Below are 17,557 nucleotides of genomic sequence, written 5' to 3' on the forward strand. Positions count from 1 at the left end.
TCTATCATCTATCTAGTTCCATATATATGTGTATTTGTGTGTATTTGTGTATTTATTTACATATATATTCTTGTATGTATTTTGTTGTACTTAACAGATATCAACAATTTTTATATACAAATGAAATGAACCAAACAAAATCATATTTCAATTTCTTATTGAATCATTTATTGGCAACTGAACATAAACTCACTCTTAGTCTCCAAACTTAAAATGTAGACACATTTTGTAAATGGAGTCTTTACCATTCTATGATTTCACCTGCCCAGTTGGCTGAGGACCATCACAGCCACTTGACTAGGATTTCTCAGAACACCTAGTCAAGGTTTCAAATGCTGAATTACTAGAGCAGGATTTCAGTAGAAGCTGGAGAAACCATATCTTCCACAGCATGAAGGGCGGCAGCATCCGTATCCATAGCCAGAGCCATATCCGTAGCCTCCAAAGCCAGAGCCATATCCATAGCCTCCATAGCCAGAGCCATATCCATAGCCTCCATAACCACAGCCACAGCCCAGTCTCCGGATGCTGTTACATCCACAGCCATAGCCTCCATAGCCATAGCCCAGGCCTCCGAAGCCACCATAGCTGTAGCCCAGGCCTCCATAATATCCACTGTAGTAGCTCATGGTGTAGGGAGAGGTAGGTTTGATCTGTTGTTCAAGGTAAAATCCTGAGTGTGAATGTCAATGAGTGTTAGGGGAAGCTTATATACTCTGCTGAACATGTGACAAAACCTGTGGGCACTGTTTTCTTTCATTCCAAGTTATTAATGTACTAGAGACACCTCATTAATCTGTTTGCTAACACAAAGGGAGGAATACAACTCATTAAAATGTTTTAGCTTGCTTCTCTGCCTAGTTAGAATGCCCTTGAACTCACTGTGTCCCTTTTTATGAGAAAATGTCAATGCCTTCAAAGTTAGAGACTTTAAATTCCTGTAATAGAATTCATTATTATGCTTGTTATATCATTCATATTGGCAGTGTTTTTTTCTAAATATTTTCTCATTCCTAATTTTGTTTCATTCATTTAGATTGCAATATCTAATATCTACCTAGTTGTGATAAGTGATCTTGTTTAAAACATTTAAATGTTCCATAATCTTCCAATGTGTTTTTCAGATTGACAAATGAAGCATCTGAACTCTTTCAAAAGAAGAGGATATGTTTCAGATGAATGAGCCTAATCATGATAGATACATAAAAAAAACAGAAAATTGGAGGCAGAATTAAAAACTATTTTTCTTTATCTATTATCATAAAAAAATTCTTGGCTTATCAGAATACTAAAAATTTAACTCCCGAACCAACGGATTATCAAGACATTAAATTCATTCTATAACCTGATTTTTCAAATATGTTTCCCTTACACCATTATCCATTTTTATCATTTCTAGAGACTGGATTCTACCTACAGTGTTATCTGAGCTCCTCAAGATCCTTGCTTATGACTTCCCCTCCTCTTCCCCATATTCCATGTAGCCATCCTCTGTACCAAACCACTCTTTACTTCATAATTTGTCTTTATTTTCTATTTATTATAGTACCAGCTGCGTATTTAGTTAATGGCCATTTACTTTTTAAATAGGCTTTCATCTTTTTATCCACATACCTAAAATTATAATACCTTTTCCCTTACATTGTATTTTCTACAGTATATGCATTGTTTGCATTATTTTGTCTATGAAAATGCGCTCACAAGAGTTCACGACATTACTTACTTGTAAATGTTTGAATACTTTTGGGGTCATACACTATTTTAACAGGATGCTTTAAATTTCTCAGGACTCATAACTCTCCAAATATGAGTGACAATGTTTAACCTACTGTGTTGCAAAGAAGAATGTGAGCAGAGACTGTCACTTTTCTCATATTTCCCAATCTTAACCTTAAAAACAGGAAATCAATCCAAACTTAGTTATCATTGGAATACAACCATATCCTAGGGTTTGGGCTTTAATTAGTATTTCACTTTATGTGACATTAAATATATACCAGAGAGTACATTTGTTTGTTTTAATTTGGAAATAGGATTCTTGATAATATCTTTTCTCAACTGGATTAATCAAATCTTCTTCCAAAGAAAACAGTCATCCTGTTGGGCAAAGAAAGCAAAAAACAATGAATTCTGCCTCTTGTAATTCTATGCAGCTTGTAATGAGTAAGCTGTAAGTAAGCTTTCTCCCAAGTAAAGTGGGATTCATAATGGCCTTCAAGTTTCAAATGAATATTTAAACTAATGTTTTCCCTCCAGGGAAATTCTTTTGCTGCTTTATTCAAGTTTATTGTACTGTTTGTTGGGGGGACATGTGCAGGAAAAATCCCTTTTTCAACGAGTCATTTTTTAATTTATTTTTATTTTATGTGTGCTGGTGTGTAGTCTGCACATATATGAGAGTGTCACTTCTTGAAGTTACAGAAAGTTGTGAGCTGTAATGTAGGTGCTGGGAATTGAACCCAGGATCTTCTGGAAGAGTAGTCAGTGCTCGTAACTGCTGAGCCATCTCTCAGGCTCTTTCAATTAGTTATTTTTAACTCCAGCAGCAATAAGTACATTGAAAAGTTTAAAGAATCTTATGAATGCTGAGGCAAATATGACAGGTGTGTGCATATGACTAAAGGCTCATCCATTCATGTTATTGTTATTATGTGCATAATGCTGTGCACATATTAAAAGAGATATTACAAATGAAAGCAAGCTCAACTGTGGTACAGCTCTGGATTTACTTTTACAATTTCAAAGAAGCAGCAAGTAATATATAAATGTGTCCTGCCCCTTTGTATACATACCCATGTAAGTACAAACCTACATGCTTATGGATAAAGAGTAAAAGAAAGTCATTAAATATATACATCAAAATACCAAAGCTGGATATAGTGATGTATAAACATTCACCTGCACTCAGGAGACAGAGACAGTGCCTTGGAAAGTGAGGACTTCATTGTGAACTAATGTATGTATTTAGTTTAATCTACGAAGATTTCACAGAATGGTGAATTTTGGTTGAGTTGCGCACAATGGTAAACAAACAAGCAGGATAGATCATTCCAGTGATGTGATGGGAGAAAAGTCAATGTGCTATCCATAATGAAATTGTAGAGATCAATTTTATTCTCATATAACTCATGAACATACAAAAAATAATGGATAGCTCCTAATGTAGTTCTGTGATGAACTCAAAAGACAGGTGTTTGGATTGCAATTGCTTCACTATGATGTGGATTAAAAAGAGAGTGTCCTGTCATGGAGCTGAAGTGAAATAAGATAAGCAGTCGACTGAACAAGTGTAGCTAAAAAAATTGCAAATTAAATGTGAACTAGCCTCATATGAAATACTACCCTGTTTAATTAATAACATAGATCAATGGCACATTTAATTGTCAAATAAGAATGTACAAAAGAGTGGGGTGAGACCACAGAATTCAAAATTTTTTCTTGCATGGGTAGTTTATTTTCCCAGTATGCTTAATGATATGGCTTAATCTAAAATACTTTACTGATTTATATTTAAAGGGCCAACATTACTGAATGTATGAGTTGAGAAACACTTCTCAATGTAATAAAACATGTGTAACATATGAATATATAGTTATGTTGACAGATGCTTTTTGTTGACTAGAATATGAGCATTACCTAGTGAAAGAAACAGGAAAGTATCACTTATTGATCTTACTGAAGCTGTCTGTTAGTTCACTTCCAAACTATCTATTATTTGTATGTCTATGGCTCTCTCCTTCATAATGAAATTGTCAAGATTCATCAGCATGCATACATAATTAAATTTATGAACAGAAATCATATTTTGTTTCCAAATTAGAATGATTTATTAGAAGATGAAGAAAGAATCAAATCAGTTACAAACAAAATTAAATAATTCTAGCATTATGATGTCATTGGTGTTTTAAACTGAAAATTATGTGACATACTCGATTTTTGTACACAAGTCACACCATCTTGAACTCAATTATAAAACTGAGAGACTCCATCTTTGGAGAGTTCTCTTATTGTTTAAATGTTGAATATAAAAATAATTTAAAAGAGTCTGGAGATTTCATATCCTAGGCATGAAGGGTGGCAACATATATCTGCAGCCTCCATAGCCAGACTCAGAACCATAGTTTTTTATGATGACAGCCCCTCCCTAGACTGCAAGTGTCTCTGTTTCCATAACCACAGCCACAGCTCTAGACTCTGAGGCCTCCCTAGATGCAATCTAGGCTGAATTGTAGTTACCATACTTGTTCATGGTGTCCAGAGAGGCAAGATGGCCTGTTCAAGGCAAAATATTTAGTGTGACAATTGAAATGTGGTCACATATGTTTTTATACCCTACCAAGCAATGAGATCAAATATTTCTCATTTGCTGTCAAATTTTCATGTAATTCTATGTATCGTGCTTGGCAGAGTCCTAACACATATAGGAGCCATCCAACTCACCACATTGCGTGAGTTTGCACTGCTTTCTGTTTGTGGTGCTTCTGGAACCCACTTTCATGGAAAAAATACCTTATTTCAAAATCTAAACAGAGCTGTTTATAGACAAACCAAATAACAGAGTTGTAGTACTATGCTGAAAGTACATATCCCTTGATACCCAGGTTTCGTGGAATTACTCTGCTCTGCTTATTATTAAATGAAATAATATGATTAAATTCAATTCATCATACCACTTTAAAACCATCTTATACCTCACATTGGGTTTCTTGTCAAATGGTAGGAAACATTTAAAAGCTCAGAAGCCATCAGCCGACCTGCTGTGTGCAGCAGTAGTTAACTTCAAGGGAAAGAGCTGAAATGTATTCATCAGGTTTTCATCTTCTTTTATTATTATTTTAGAGCATTGTTCCTCATAACTAGTAACCTCTATTTTAATAATTGTTGAAAAATAAAACTTTTTTCTATAAACATGGCATAATTTTTTAAACATAAAAACAGTTCATAATACTTAGAGATCTGTTTTTAAGCATTATTACAAGCCATTAATATTTACCATTTTTATAAAGACTTCTTTTCCTGTCTATTAGATATCCAAAGTATTATCATGACATACAGATTACAGTCCCCTCACCTACACTGTGGCCACTACTACCTCACATCCTCTGATCCATTCTTGCCCTTATCAGTTTCTCTGAGTGCTCAGTACTACAGATTTCTCTCTGGGTCCATCAATTTTCATTCAAGACTTTTTATTTCCATGTAAAATTCATGATATCATACAGTAATACATAGCTGCTTTCACCATAATCATTTTTATTTTCCTTCCATTTGCTTATTATATGCTTATTTACAAGATAATAGCTAACTGGGGCCTCATGAAATAATAAATATTTATTGGGATCTCAGATGTTGAGAATATTCTGTTATAAATGACTGTAAAAGTCAGCAACCATTTACACTGAAGATGTCTTGAAAATCTCCAAAAAATAAGCAAGGTGTAAAAAGGTAGAATAGAAAAGATAATTGAGATGAAAATGATTTTCAGCCATTCCTAAGATACCACTCATCTGTATAAATACTCAAGATTGTTGTAAAGTTTGCCTAATCTTGACTCACAGATGGACTCAAGGTTGAATATAAACATAAATGACCTCTGTTCTATGTATTTACCCATAAAGATAATTTTCATAATTTTACCACTGCTATCTGTGAAGATATCTGTTATCTGTGAAATACCAGACTATTTTTTACATTTGAGTTAGAGGATACGTGATGGTTTTGATCATTGTCATCTGTCACTGTCGGCTACATATTTGTCATATCTGGCTTCCATACTGCCTCTCACCTATAAATTCGTGCCCGTGTGTGTGTGTGTGTGTGTGTGTGTGTGTGTGTGTGTGTGTGTGTGTGTGTATGTGTGTGTGTGTGTGTGTGTGTGTGTGTGTGTGTGTGTGCATGTGTGTATGCTCAGGCATACACTTGCATGCATCCAACATATAGGAATTTTTAATATGACACATTAGTATTTTTCTATGTTCTTCATTTTTATTTTTGTTCTAAATGATAAACAACATGATAATTTGAATACTTTCTCCTCATTAATTCAAGCTGAAGCCACAAACTTACAAATAAATCAAGTAGGTTTTAGGGTGTCACATTTTACTTACTTAGGTTTGCCAATTATTTACTTGTTTGGAGGCTGAACCTGTTATGATATGTTATCCATAAGCTTATCTGTTCTGCCGAAAATAAGATATTCTGAATCCTTCCATTTATTCCTGCATAGATCCACAGAAGTCATAAATCAGTATCTAATAGTATAATAATTCTGCATTATACTGAGCATCTACTACATTCACCAGGATTTTATACCAATCACTCTTTTTTATTATTATAGTTAGTCCCTATCAATATTATGGATAAATACTATTAATAACTAGAAAAATAATATCTGTTGTTATTACCTGTCAAAGAGTGTAATCCTCCAATAGAGTCACTGGGATGCCATTACTCTGATGAAGTCCAGTAAAACAATACACTCTGAAAACGTGGACTCAAAGAAGTTCATTCACCTTAGCTGGGTGAAGAGCTCTTGGACTACGGATTCTATTCCCACGATTAATAAGAAAGTCTGACAACATTACTTACTCATTTGAATTCATTATATATATATATATTATATAATGAAAGAGGCTAGAATATATATATATATTAGAAAGAGGATAGAATTATAAATATGAAAAGTCAGCTAATACTTGTGAATTCAAATGTCTTGATAGGCTATATTGGTGAATGGATCTATTTTGAAATGAAATAATTTATTTGAAAACATTCAGTAAACAAAAACATAAAACAAAAGCCAGAGATAGTATTTCCATGAACAAATGATTAAATACTACATGTGTGTGCTGATTTCTAGTACAATAATTTATTGTGAACTAAACCAGATTATTCTATACATATTTAAGTAGGGAGTGTCTATAAACATGTTCAGATGATTAGCCCTCCTAAAACCTTGAACTATTCAGTTTCTCTTGGCTTAGTCCACAGTGATATTCATTCAATATTTAATTGATTGAGTTAATCTTCTCATGGTCTCAAGTGTTTATTGCCCAAGCAAGCCTTTCAATAGAAGGTGAAGAACCCATATCCTCCATAGGTAAGTGGGCTGCTGTAGCCATACCCGTAGCCTCCATAGCCAGAGCCATATCCATAGCCACCAAAGCCACAGCCATAGCCCAGTCTGCAGAAACTGCCATACCCACAGCCATAGCCATAGCTCAGGCCCCCAAAGCCTCCATAGCCATTGCCCAGGCCTCCATAATAGTTGTTGTAGTGACCCACGGTTTCAGAGATAGAAAGTTTGGTATGCTGTTCAAGATAAGATCTTGAGGACAAATGTCCTTATGTGTGGGCCAAGCTTGTGTACTCTAAGAAGAACATGTGATATGTAATATGCATTCTGTCATTTTGCATCATTTTTCTTCAATTACAGCTACTCAAAAACTACTCATTATTACACTGTCCACTGGCAAGGGGAGTCTCTTTTAGTTCATTAAACTGTTGAATGCGCTTAGCTGCCAAATTAGTGTGGCCCTTAAAATTCCTCTCATCACGTAATGAGATGGAGTTGCTGCATCTTCAAAGTCTGGATCTACCAAACCACTAATAGAACTCCTCATAGCTGGCATGTTTGAGTGATCACATCTAACAATGTCTTGTCCTCAATTAAATCTGTTCATATCCAGTTTTTCTTAGATGTTTAACTTCCAAAGTAAATCAAAGGACTGTGTGCAATTTGAGGCTTTGCATTCTGTCTTACCCTATAAAATTATTTTATTTTTCAAACTCTAAAGTAAATTAACTATCTGTTTTGGGGAATCATGAAGAATGCATGTGAAAGTCAAAGGGAATCATTTCTGCTGTGTTGGAACAGTAATGAACTCTACATACTAAAAGCAGGTCTGCTTTGCTTTTTCCATTGTTAGCATATTGATCGCCATAATTAGTATTTGTTTTACACACTCTTTCACTTGGCTTTTACAGTTGGTGAACCAATGTTGATATTATATTGAAAGTCTACACTTGGTCTATTAGGGTTCACTCTTATTATGGTATTGTTCTATGAGCATTGACAGCGGTGTGAAAAAAAATCCAAAACAGAAGTCAAATGACAGTAATAAAAAATTTGTTTCAAAAGTTGATCTAAAACTCATGGGACATTATCTCCAATTATGACACTTTTCTCTGTACATCTATGTAATGTGTCACCAAAAGGATCCAGCATCCTGTCGTTTACTTTTGACCATACTTCAGCTAACAGCTCTTAAGCTATGTATCTGATTATACCATGTGACTCTTGCTACTTAATTGAGTTTATATTTGGGACAGTTTTAATTTTCAGAAAAAAATGAGCATAAACATGATATCTTCATTATCCCCCCAAGCATACACACAAAATAGTGTCTCTCTATAAACAGATTCAGTAATATTACACATTTATCACAAAGGGTGGAGCAATTGTGATAGATGCACAATTCAATAAGAGTTTGTATTCATGTTTTGCATTTCTATGGCTTTGACAACTTTATGTAGTCATGCAAACATGAATGCAAATATCATGTAAAATAGTTTCATTGAGCTAAATGGAATCTATTTTTTCATACAGTCTTCTCTCAGTACACCTCCCAATCTCCTGGAAAATACTGAGTTTTTATTGCTCTATTTATGGTTCTTTATTTTGCCAGAATATCATGTAGTCAGAATCATATAGTATCATACCTTTTCACCATGACCTCTTCATTTAACCAAATACTTTTTAGAGTCTTCCTTTCCCTCCTTGATAACTCATTTCTATTTTATCTCTGGATATGATCCCCTCTCATGAATATAACACTTTGTCTATCTACTTACTCTTTAAAAGAAATGTTTATTCTTATACAATTTTGTTAGCTGTGAAAACAACTTCAATAAATCCTTTGTTCATATTTTCATGTGCACATAAAGTTTGAGCTCATCTGGGTAAACATCAAGGGGGAAAACTGCTGAACTGTCTGGGAAAATAATGTTTAGCTTTGCAGGAAATTGCCAAATAGTTTTCCTACCATGCTGTCCTTATCTGCATGCAGTCCCAGCAGCAAAAGACGTCCCCCTTGCTCCATACCCAGGTCAGCATTCGTTGCTGTCAGTGGTTGGAACTTAATCCATTCTGGTATGTATGTGAATATCATTTTCAGACTATCACCTGCTCTGTATCCTCTCACATGTCAGCATGCTATGGTGAAATAAATGAAATGAAATTTTGGAAACCATCTGCCTTTATTCAATGCAATTAATTCTTTTCTCTTACTTCTTGTGTATACATTTCCACTGTAACATTTCCATGTTCCCCTTGCCTGTTCTATGCCTTTGTCTACTATGTTAGAGCAGTACTATAAATAAGTATTGAATATATTCCAGATTCTAGTCCTTACAAGTTGGCTTTGTGCCTCTTTCTGGCTTGTACAATTTGCTGAATGCATACAAATATTCAGGAACTTTTTAAAAAGTTCCAATGGTTTCTGTCTTCAAAAGAGCATAAAACTGTCAATGTATTTCATCTCCATTTGCTCTGAAGTATAATGTATGAGGTGATGAATTGCATTTAAGTATGACATTTGATGAATTGTTTATACTTGTCTTTCTCATGACTTCCAACTATCCATGAATTGCACTCAACTGTGATCCAAAAGTAGCAAATAAAAAAATCCAAAAATGTCATAAACTTCAAATTTTTCACCATTATGGATAACATTAACTATGATTCCATTCATTGTCTTCATATCTGGCATATCTCTTTGTCGAGCTGTATAAGCCACACACCAATTAGCTGCTTACCTATCGCAGTCATCAGAACAATTACTATGAAATCTCACAATGTGTATTTGCTTAATCTTTGTGTGGCTAATGTCATGTCATAATGCCAACATTATATTTATGGTTTTATTGCATGGGCAGGCACAGTACCATCTGACATCATCAAGATAAGGATGATTACAGTAATTTTTTAAGACAGACAGGCCTCATATGAAATTTAATAAAGATTTCATAATTATAATTATTAATCTCTTTTCTATATAATAGTAATTTAATTTTCCCATCTAAGTATATAAACAAGAAAATGTTATTTAGAGAGTTTCACATGTCATAGTGCTGAGATTGAATTAATGCCATATTGAACCTTGGGAAAATAACTCAATGTGTCTATACTAACAACAACCAGCTTAGTCTAATCTTCAAATCTTCAAATATTGTGACTATTCTTTATGGTGAACAGCACACTCCCAAGAGACTGTCATTTTCCTAGGAATTACCTCCAGCTTCATTTGATGTTGTCAATAGTTTCAGAGAACAAAGCAAAAAAAAAAATCACACTTTCATTGGAATATTAAATTTACTTGCCCATCTGACACAATCTAAAATCCCCTGAGAAGAAAGTCTCAATGAGAAAATGTTTATACCAAGTTGGCTTCTGTTCAAGTGTGTGTGTGTGTGTGTGTGTGTGTGTGTGTGTGTGTGTGTGTGTGTGTGTGTGATTTATTCTTTGAGCATTTCATTCAGTATATTTTTATCATAGTCTTTCCAGTTCCCCAAATCTTCCTACACCTTACTCTTCTCCCTTTCTATGCAACTTCATGTTCTTTCTCTCTCTTAAAAAAAAAAAAAAAAAGCCATTTAAAACCATGGCATCTGGTTTATGGCAGTCAAATATTCATTAGCATGGGGACTACCTTGAAATATGGTTGGTATTCCCAGTGTTATTCCATTAAAGAAAACTTATTTCTCTCTCCCAGCAGCAATAATTTGTGAATAGTTTATTGACTAGAGGTTGGGCATCATGTCAACTTTCTCACCACCATGCTTGGATTTGTCTGAGTTGAGCTTGTACAGGTCTTAGGCATGCTGTCCCAGTCTCTGTGAGTTCATATGTGCATCTATCTTAGTATGTCTATAAAACCGTTTTCTTAAAATCACCCAACACTTCTGCCTCTGACAGTCTTTCTGCCCCCTAGTCAGCATAGATCAATAAGCCTTCAGGGGACGGGCTTGATAAAGACATCTCATTTAGGGAAGAGCATTCTAAGGTCTTAATTCTCTACACATTTTCCAGTTGTGTGACTATCCATTAATTATTATTTACTGTAAGGAGAATATTCTTTACTGAGTGTTGAGTGATGCACTGAAAATGGGTACAGCAGTATGCCATAAGGAGTCATTTTATTATAGTATTAATTTAGAAAAAATAATAGCTATGCTTTTTTTCTCCTGGACCCATGCCTATCTAGTCTCAGATTCTTGGCTTCATTAACAATATTAGATATGGGTTCCATCTCATGGAGTGTGCCTTATATCTAATCAAAAGGTGATTGATTACTCATTTAAAATGTCAATATTTGCACCAGTGAACATGTCTTTCAGGAAGGTCATTATAGTTCCTTTCAAGGTATTTGTGATGACTGAATCCATGGCTTCATTTGGTTCTATGTCTGGCTTTCCTGTTCTCTAACTTTTCCATTGTACATGTCGGGTTGGTACTGAAAGCTTCTTTTTGTGGATGTCTTGATTATATCAATTGATGTTGGAAGACACAGCTTAATGTTATGTGTGCCAAAAGTCCCTTTGGTTGGATCCTGCACTATGTTAGAGTAGAGAATGTGAGCTGAGGGTTAAGCCTATGTGTATTCATACTCTCCTTCTGGCTGTGGATGTGGCCAGCTGTCTCAAGTTCCTACCTTGACTTCCCTGCAGTGATGGAGAGCAATCTAAACCTGTGAGCTAAAATAAACTGTTTCTCCAAGTTGATTTTTGTCAGAATATTGGATCATATCAACGGAAATGAAACTTGGACAACAATCATCAAAGTTGGACCGTGTGCTCACTCTGTATCTCTGACAAAGATTTACATTGAACCCCATGGACACCTTCATTAGACATGATTTTATTTTCTAAATGACCATTTGACTATCCTATTTTTGGAATTCCCTGATCAAATATTTTATTCCTTTTGAGCTGGCTTTGGAATATCCCATCTTGATTTATAGAAGTTATTTTTTTTTTTTTTTTTTGGTTTTTCGAGACAGGGTTTCTCTTGTGTAGCTTTGCGCCTTTCCTGGAACTCACTTGGTAGACCAGGCTGGCCTCGAACTCACAGAGATCCGCCTGTCTCTGCCTCCCGAGTGCTGGGATTAAAGGCGTGTGCCACCACCGCCCAGCTTAGAAGTTATTTTAATGGAGAGATCTTGTAAAAATTTTTTCTGATGAAATTATTTCTCATCATGATATTGTTACTCTAAGATCATGTCCATGTAATAAGTTTCTTTTAATTTTGCTACTATATTTATTTACCTATTTATTCGTTCATTTTTTGACACTTTAGTATGTTATTTATTTGATTCATCTGAGTTTTTTTTAAGAGATCTAAGTGTTGTAAATATTTAGAGTATATCAATTGTGAACAGATAAATAGTTTTAAAAACATTAGCAACAACAACCTAATACTAATTTTAATTCTTCAGGGTAAGGTGGAGGGAAGGTTCATGGTGAATGGGAGGAGAGGAGGGAGGGGTAACTGTGGTTGGTATATGAAATGAAAAAAAAAAACTTTTAAATTAAAAAAAGTATAATTATCCATTCATTTAAAGGAGAGGGGAGATAAAGAGAGGAAGAGAGAGAGACAGAGAAAGAGACAGACAGAGAGAGAGAGACATAGGCAGAGAGAGAGAGAGAGAGAGAGAGAGAGAGAGAGAGAGAGAGAGAGAGAGAGAGAGAGAATTCACATACTAGGACCAGTGAGTCAAGTCAGAGTACAACTTGTGGATAAGTTTACTCTTTCCACTGTGTGATTTCCAAGAATCAAAATCAGGCTGCCAACCTTGGTGATAGATACCCTTACCAACTGAATGTTCTCACTGGCCCCTAAAGTAATTGCTTAATATCATACTATCCAATATATTATTATTATGTTTATTTTACTCAGTTACTTTTGTCCGGATTTATAGACTTTTGCATCTCATGTGCTATTTTCACTTTTTTGTATAGTGTCTTCCAGACTTGTCTCATTTTATAATGCATTTTAAGATTAAAATATACAGGTATTTATTTGATTCTCAAGTATTTCATTCTCATTAAGTCAGTTAGAAGCTATCTAAATCACAAATCAGTCAAAAAGTTTTAATGATGTGACCTGCCAGATCTTTACTCCTTTGTGGGCTGACGATCCCATGATACCTTATGTCTAAGGCAGGTGAAATCTTTTCTCAAAGAAGAAATGTGTCCTACAGCTTAATTCAATCTTAAATCAATGCAATCTGACAATTGGTGAAATGAATATGATAAAATGCAATTATCCTAGGAGCAGCAAATGCTGTCTATCAATAACAATATTGATTCTGTTTAGATATGTAAAATGTTTCCTCAGACTGTAATGCCATTAACCACTTAGGAATCACATGGTTTCATGTGAAACTCTGACTTTGTCAAACACGCTAGTGCAGTTTTCCATAGTGACCTTGGATAGGGAGGTCTTCCTTTACTGGAGGAAATGCGTTGTTCAGAAAATGATTCTAAGTCTTTCACATATATTTTTATTTTGATTTGTTTATGTTTATTTATTTATTACACTTCATTTTATTTCAAATTTATTTTTCAGAGGAAACTTTGGAGTTGGCACTCATTATAGGTAGCTTTCTCCTGTAATGAAGCCCATGATTTTATGATAGAATATTGTAATAAACAAATGTGGCCAGCTAGCTCCAAGTAAATCCTATAGAGAAACATACAGTCATAAACATCTCATACTTTATTTGACTGCACAAGAGTGCACTACACTATCATCAGACTAATGAGCAAGAGGATCAGAGTGTTGGTCTCACTGAAATGGGGTTCTAATCTAGATTTATCTTCATCAAAGTATTTGCCCCTTTGAAGAGTCTTTCCTATCCAAAGCAGTACAAAACAAATATTTAGCAAACAGCTTCATAGTATAACTCATATTCCTATCTTACTGTTATTAAATATCAGATAAAAGAAATTTAAATTTACTTTTGTAACAAAATGCATATATTTTTTTCTCTGGGAAAGGGTTATATTTCATTCCCTATTTACATCAGCAAATGCATAACTGGAGGTGACAGAAATCCCAGAAATACCCATTTTGGCTGGTTGAAGGGTAACTAAAGTTCCTCATTACAAGAAATTTGGCCAAATTTCATAAGGCTGCAGGCCAGCAATAGCAGCCATGTGGACTAGTTGATACCACTGACACTAACGTTTAGTTTTCCATGATAGTATGCTAAGTATTTCTGGATGCTGATCATTTGTAAGAATACCACAAATTGGACATTTTCAGATTAGGAAGAAAATATGATATGGATTTGCCAAATATTGTTTATTTTGAAGAGATATTCAAAGTTATTTTATTTTAACCTTACATTTTTATCATTGAAACAATAAAAAAGATATATCTTCAGCTAAACAAAATGTGTTTACTGCTCCTGTGTGTCTGAAGCTGTATATGGAAGTAGATAGAACTTTAATGTGTTGATTTTTTAAATAGTTTTTATTTATTCTTTGAAAATTTCGTACACTATATTTTAATCATATTTACATGCCTCCCCCAACTTTTCCCACACCCTCTCCCCCTAACCACCCAACTTTATAATCTCTTTCATTCTCTTACAAAAATCATATATGTGTTTGTGTGTACACGCACGTATGTGTGCATGTTAGTGTGTGTGTGTGTGTGTGTGTGTGTGTGTGTGTGTGTGTGTGTGTGTGTACTCATGCTACTGGCATTGCTATTGCCCATCATACCTTGATCACAAGACCCTATTGCTGAAGATACCACACACATTGGTTATAGAACATGGAGAGAGAAAATTGGTTCTTGACAGTGAAGTTTCCTTCCTTCTGGCTAGATCTCACATTACTGCATGGTTCTATGTCTTTAATATTCATACCCAATATGGGATGGAGAAAGAGTCTTTAATATTCTTACCCAATTATGAATTCTGTGAACTATAACAATGGCTGGTGTGGCAACTTATGCTCATGGGCACAATAATGGCACAAATGTTACAGAGGTACCCAACCACTTCATGATAGAATTAAAACCCATTCCACACCAGGAAACAGATACTTAATACTATAAATTTGGAACTAAGAACTCATGGTTAGGAAGCTTACAGATCCCAGGGATGAACCTAATACTACTTTCTGGTAAATGGACTCATCAAACATCTCTTTAAATTTGTGCTTCTCTACCATAAATAGATTAGTATAGCTCTTCTATCTCATCAGAGGATTTTCTTTATTCAATGGTCAATTTCTGCATTGTGATCAACCAGTCAAAGTAGAGAATAAGTATCAGTGGAGTGGCTCAGCCAGAAACAGGATATTACAAACCTTACTCCAAGTTTCAAGGGACCTAAGCAAAGAGTGGTTGGAAAGATTGTAGGTGCCAGAGTTCAGAGAGTTGGAGAGAAACTTTGTTTTTGGACATGGCAAGACCCTCTCATTCATGAGCTGCCAATAGCTGTTGTTACATCCACAAGATCAAGCTAGTCACCATTCCACCAAGATGTGTGAGACCATGAATAGGGAAGGAGATCATAAGTCCCATGCCTAACTGAGAAGCTATGGATAGATTATGGTTTCTAAGGAAGAGGAATTTATTGTTCTTTAAGGGTTTGGTTCTTGGTAAGACAATCTTTTTGTATTGGCCCCATACCCAAAGTAGATAGACAACACAAATTTTAATCTCTGGGATTTTTTTTAATTGAGGATTATGGAGTTCGATGGTTTTGGGAGGATTTAGTACAACTAGTTGGAATGAGTATGATCAAAATACATTGTAAGAATCTATCAAAAAGTAATACAAATATGTTGTTTAAAACATTCCTTTGAATTCAGTGCCATGGTTTACTAGTAGGTTTATAATTATAATTATCACAATATATAGAGTATAGTGTATATAGTTTGTAGTGCAGTATTTAATTCACAGGCAGCTGAGTAAAACTACAAAATGCTACTATGATATTTGTACTTCATCATGTGACTCATTTCCTGTGTTTGTATTTGGGGAATTTGTTCATTTGCACATATGCAGAGGTCAGAAGAAGACTTTAAGAACCATACCTTATCACTCTCTGCCTTATTCTCTTGGAACGGGGTTTCTCACAGAACCAGAAGCTTACATTTCCTTGTTATGCTTGGTTTGGTTTGGTTTGGCTAGGTGGGTTGACCAGCAAGCTCCAGACCAGTGGTTCTCAACCTTTCTGATGCTTCAGTCCTTTAATATAGTTCCTTGTGTTCAGGTGACCCCCAACCATAAAGTTACTTTCATTGCCACATAACTGTAATTTTACTACTGTTATGAATCATGATGTAAATATCTGTGTTTTCTGATGGTCTTAGGTGGCCCCTGTGAGTCATTCAACCCTCCAAAGGAGTCAGGACCTACAGGATGAGAACCACGGCTCTAGAGCCTCTCTTCAGACCAACCCGATCACTGTGATGATAGGTATGTGGCCCTGCTCCTGGCTTTTATGTAGGTCCTGGTAATTTAAACTGAAGTCTCAATAGTTGTGTAATGGATTCTTTCACCCACCTCAATTACTGAGACATCTGCTCAGCCTCTCATTTCATATTTTATAATTCTTTCCTATGTAAGCTGATGTTAGTGTGAACACTAAACGGAGTTTGTCAAGTATATTACAAGTATGTAACAAAATGCATTAATATAAGAGTCTCATACACAATTATAAGTTAGGATAATTTATTACAAAGGATCAAAATATGTATACATTTAAGAAATGACAGGGGAGAAATAACGGAGCATAATATGTAAAATTATAAGATGGTGTACATTCTTAAAGTCTTAGATCTTCAATTATTTTCCTCTTGATTTGGTTCACAATGTATTTGCTTAATTTAGTCCTTAAATGAGGTTGGCGTAATGTTCTTATATTTGAAATTTTGGTTCCTCAGGAAAGCATTTCAGTAGAAGCGGGAGAATCCAAATCCTCCATAGTAAAGTGGGCGGCGGTAGCCATAACCGTAGCCTCCATAACCAGAGCCATATCCATAGCCTCCGAAGCCACATCCACAGCCATAGCCATAACCTAGGTTCCCAAAACCTCGGTAGCCATAGCCCAGGCCTCCATAGTAACTGCCGTAGTAGCTCATGGTGTCAAGAGTTGTAGTTTTGGTTTGTTGTTCAAGGATGGATCTTGAGTATGAGCATTATCCCGGGCAGAAGAGGTTTTTATACTCTAGCAAGAGCAGGTGACAAGTCATGCGCATACCCTTCCTTTGTGTCACTGTAGATGTTACTTGTAATGTAGCAACTCATTGCTCTGCCATCATCTCCTGACACGCAGAGGCCCGCGTTCTCATTAAAATACTTGACATTGCTTAATGCTCTATTTAGAATGTCCTTGAACTTATTGTTTTGCTTTCATGAGAAGAAACGGTTGACTAGTCAAAATACACACACACCACCAAACATTGAATAAAATGACTTATTACCAAGAGTATCATATCATCTCCATGTGTTGGGAATATTTGGATACATAATTAG

The 17,557-nt window shown here is 35.1% G+C and overlaps 3 protein-coding genes across 4 annotated transcripts; all 3 read right to left on the reverse strand.

The window, feature by feature from the left end:
* Positions 1–356: 356 nt before the first annotated feature.
* LOC143266711 (keratin-associated protein 19-1-like) lies at positions 357–629 on the reverse strand. Of its 2 annotated transcripts, XM_076548338.1 has the most exons (2): positions 503–629; positions 357–439 (listed from the first exon to the last, which is right to left on the reverse strand). In XM_076548338.1, the coding sequence occupies exons 1-2, from the start codon at positions 627–629 to the stop codon at positions 357–359; spliced, it is 210 nt and encodes a 69-aa protein (XP_076404453.1). The 2 variants fall into 2 exon arrangements, with proteins under 2 accessions (XP_076404453.1, XP_006987977.2); XM_006987915.3 differs by having other exon boundaries at positions 357–629.
* A 6,436-nt stretch (positions 630–7,065) lies between these two features.
* LOC102925197 (keratin-associated protein 19-5-like) lies at positions 7,066–9,170 on the reverse strand. The gene is made up of 2 exons (XM_006987951.2): positions 9,045–9,170; positions 7,066–7,311 (listed from the first exon to the last, which is right to left on the reverse strand). Exons 1-2 carry the CDS (start codon positions 9,168–9,170, stop codon positions 7,066–7,068), a joined length of 372 nt encoding a protein of 123 aa, XP_006988013.2.
* A 7,575-nt stretch (positions 9,171–16,745) lies between these two features.
* On the reverse strand, positions 16,746–17,209 carry LOC102914252 (keratin-associated protein 19-5). Its single transcript, XM_006987914.3, has one exon. The coding sequence runs from the start codon at positions 17,161–17,163 to the stop codon at positions 16,975–16,977; it is 189 nt and encodes a 62-aa protein (XP_006987976.2). The 5' UTR covers positions 17,164–17,209; the 3' UTR covers positions 16,746–16,974.
* Positions 17,210–17,557: the final 348 nt, after the last annotated feature.

This window comes from Peromyscus maniculatus, chromosome 12 (genome assembly GCF_049852395.1).
Source record: "Peromyscus maniculatus bairdii isolate BWxNUB_F1_BW_parent chromosome 12, HU_Pman_BW_mat_3.1, whole genome shotgun sequence".
In the NCBI taxonomy this organism is placed as follows: domain Eukaryota; kingdom Metazoa; phylum Chordata; class Mammalia; order Rodentia; family Cricetidae; genus Peromyscus; species Peromyscus maniculatus.

Excerpts from the sequence above, each read along its gene's own strand:
- LOC143266711 (XM_006987915.3), bottom strand. The coding sequence starts at position 629 with ATGAGCTACTACAGTGGATATTATGGAGGCCTGGGCTACAGCTATGGT.
- LOC102925197 (XM_006987951.2), bottom strand. The coding sequence starts at position 9,170 with ATGATATTCACATACATACCAGAATGGATTAAGTTCCAACCACTGACA. Across the intron at positions 7,312-9,044 it reads ATGCAGATAAGGACAGCATG|CATACCAAACTTTCTATCTC; the intron begins GTAGGAAAACTA and ends TATCTTGAACAG.
- LOC102914252 (XM_006987914.3), bottom strand. The coding sequence starts at position 17,163 with ATGAGCTACTACGGCAGTTACTATGGAGGCCTGGGCTATGGCTACCGA.